The 383-nt window shown below is 46.7% G+C and overlaps 1 protein-coding gene across 1 annotated transcript in view; it reads right to left on the reverse strand.

Annotated features, from left to right (window-relative positions):
* The window catches only part of LOC118343091 (prolyl endopeptidase-like), a 13,193-nt gene extending 12,937 nt beyond the window's left edge, over positions 1–256 (reverse strand). Inside the window, exon 1 of the mRNA XM_035681841.1 lies at positions 42–256. Coding sequence (XP_035537734.1) covers positions 42–83 — 42 coding nt within the window. The 5' untranslated portion in view covers positions 84–256. The remainder of the gene's footprint in view (positions 1–41) is intronic.
* Between the last annotated feature and the right edge of the window lie 127 nt (positions 257–383).

The raw sequence follows: 383 nt of genomic DNA on the forward strand, positions 1-383 counted from the left end.
AGAGAGAGAGAGAGAGAAAAGCACTCAGCGGGACAACTGACCTTTGTCTCATCTCTTCTCGCAGCCGGATACTTAAACGCCATGTCGGGAATTCCTATAGTCTTCCTGTTTCCCTCACTCGCTTTTTTTGATTTTTATTGTTCTGAATGAGGCGCCTCGACTGAATCAATGGAGCCTTGAAGTGAAAGTGAAAGCATTTTTGCGCACACGCTTTGTATTAACCGCCTGCGCTCGCTCTTCAGACAGGAAATGATGAGTCATCCAGGGCAAGTGATGGCACACGCACAGAACGTGCTCGCGTCGTTATTTTCACCTCGATCGTTTGCAGATTTTCAGAGGCTCTTACTCGTGTCTCTCTCTCAGTTCAGTTCAGTTTGCTTTAT

The sequence above is a fragment of the Morone saxatilis genome, unplaced genomic scaffold (genome assembly GCF_004916995.1).
Source record: "Morone saxatilis isolate NCDOM2014 unplaced genomic scaffold, NCSU_SB_2.0 Contig9, whole genome shotgun sequence".
Lineage (NCBI taxonomy): Eukaryota > Metazoa > Chordata > Actinopteri > Moronidae > Morone > Morone saxatilis.